Raw genomic sequence first — 1,884 nt, 5'->3', positions numbered from 1 at the left:
AAAAACTGGGCAACGATCCCAGGTATTCCCCCTTAGAAGTTGCATCCTATCTAACAGCGGTAAGGTAGGGGCAATTCCTACTCTGGATTCCACGTTCTCTCCTGGGAGAATGACTGGCCGGACGGTTGGAGGCTCTATTAGCTAGTGTTGTTGTACAAAGGTCGGTCCGAAGAGCCTTAAGTAGTAAATGATTCCCTCATGCAGGTTGCTTCATTTCGTTCGCTCCTACTACAACTATACCACGTCGCCAAAGCACAGGCTAAGCCTTCTCTAGGAACTATTCCCGGCGGGGCAGAAGCGTTAGACAACTAGGTGCAATGTCAAGCTGAACGAACATGATATAGCATCACCTTCTCGCACGATACTCGGTCTATTCTTTTCCTCTTCACATGCCCGAATCCTGAGATTTCTAGCTAAAGATATGGCGCCGCTATTCTTTTTTGTATTTGTATTTGTTTCGCATGTTCAGAGTCAGGCTCTGCTTTCTGTTATGGAACAGCATGTTGAACTTAGTGCATTTAACCACTATGTAAATTCCTCGTCGACTCTCACAAGTCTATTCTCATCCGCCAACAATATTACCCTCCTCGCCCCATCGAACGCTGCATTTCAGACATGGCTCTCGAACCGGTCACCAACGCTGAGCTCGGATCAAATCGAGGCTCTATTAAGTTACCATGTTCTCCATGGAGTGTTCCCGACCGTGTCCCTCTCGCCAAAGCCACAGTTTGCGAGCTCGTTCCTTACCAATACGTCCTACGCCAATGTCACTAGTGGACAGAAGGTTGAGTTTCTACCAACCATTAATGGGGACCCACAAATAGTGTCTGGGAACAAGAGCATTAGCGATTTTTCAACAAAGGTAATAATTTGAGGTTAGTTGTGGAAGGTTTTTTGTTAACGAAGAGATATAGGATATACTCTTCACAGGGGGACTCATCCAAATCATTGACACCGTTCTCACCATTCCTCTCAGCTACGAGCTGTTGGTGACGCAAGCGAACCTCTGGTATGTACTGTACTTTTCTTCAAGTAAACCATCTCTTAAGCTGGTCTTGGAGTGGTCAGATATGGTTCGCAAGGGAGTCGCCCCCATTTCTGAGACGCTGCCTCTCGTTTGGTCCAGATCACTTGGTCTGACTTCCAACAGCTTCCTAGTCGCCATCTTGACGGCAGGAGGTTATCTTAGTGCAGCCGACGCAAACTTGGTGAATGCGGTTCTATACCGACCCAATATGACCTTCTTCGCACCCAACACGCAAGAAGCGCTCGCTGCATTCAACGAAATCGCACCAAACATGTCCCAATCCGAACTCGCGGGCGCCTTCAACTACCACGCTATACCAAACTTCATTGGCTACAGCTCTCAGCTTAAATCGGGAATGCAGTTGAAAACTGCGCAGGGAACCAATGTCACGATTACTATTCAAGGGAATACAACATTTGTTAACGGCGCGAAGATTGTGACGTCGGATTATCTCGTTGCTAATGGAGTGGTGCATATGATTGACGGGTAAGCATCACAACTCCTTCGTGAAGGAAGAAAATGGTTGACCACAGATAACAGTCTTCTCGACCCATCCAATACCACGGGGCCGCCACCGCTCGAAAATGCCACTGGGACAAATTCAACGACTACCACCAGTACTCCGAGTCCCAAGTTTCATTTGAGCTCGGGATCCAAAGTGAGACTCGGTATCGGGGTGCCATTAGGAATTGGTGCTTTGGCAGGAGGCTTATATGTCCTTCTCAGGTGGATAAGGCGGCGGAAGATGGCAACCTCGATGTCGAACCTGGAAGCTCATAAACAGAACTTGAACTTGAGGCGTTCATCTGTTCAAGAACTTGATGGCAGGAATTGGCAGAACTACAATTTTGTTCAGT

The 1,884-nt window shown here is 47.7% G+C and overlaps 1 protein-coding gene across 1 annotated transcript; it reads left to right on the top strand.

Moving 5' to 3' along the window:
* Positions 1-421: 421 nt before the first annotated feature.
* On the top strand, positions 422-1,517 carry K444DRAFT_536507 (FAS1 domain-containing protein; the record flags this gene model as incomplete). The annotated part of the gene is made up of 3 exons (XM_024875381.1): positions 422-862; positions 915-1,009; positions 1,190-1,517. The coding sequence occupies 3 exons, from the start codon at positions 422-424 to the stop codon at positions 1,515-1,517; spliced, it is 864 nt and encodes a 287-aa protein (XP_024733001.1).
* Positions 1,518-1,884: the final 367 nt, after the last annotated feature.

This window comes from Hyaloscypha bicolor, assembly GCF_002865645.1.
Source record: "Hyaloscypha bicolor E unplaced genomic scaffold K444scaffold_122, whole genome shotgun sequence".
NCBI classification, from domain to species: domain Eukaryota; kingdom Fungi; phylum Ascomycota; class Leotiomycetes; order Helotiales; family Hyaloscyphaceae; genus Hyaloscypha; species Hyaloscypha bicolor.
This window is presented reverse-complemented; position numbering and strand designations above follow the sequence as displayed.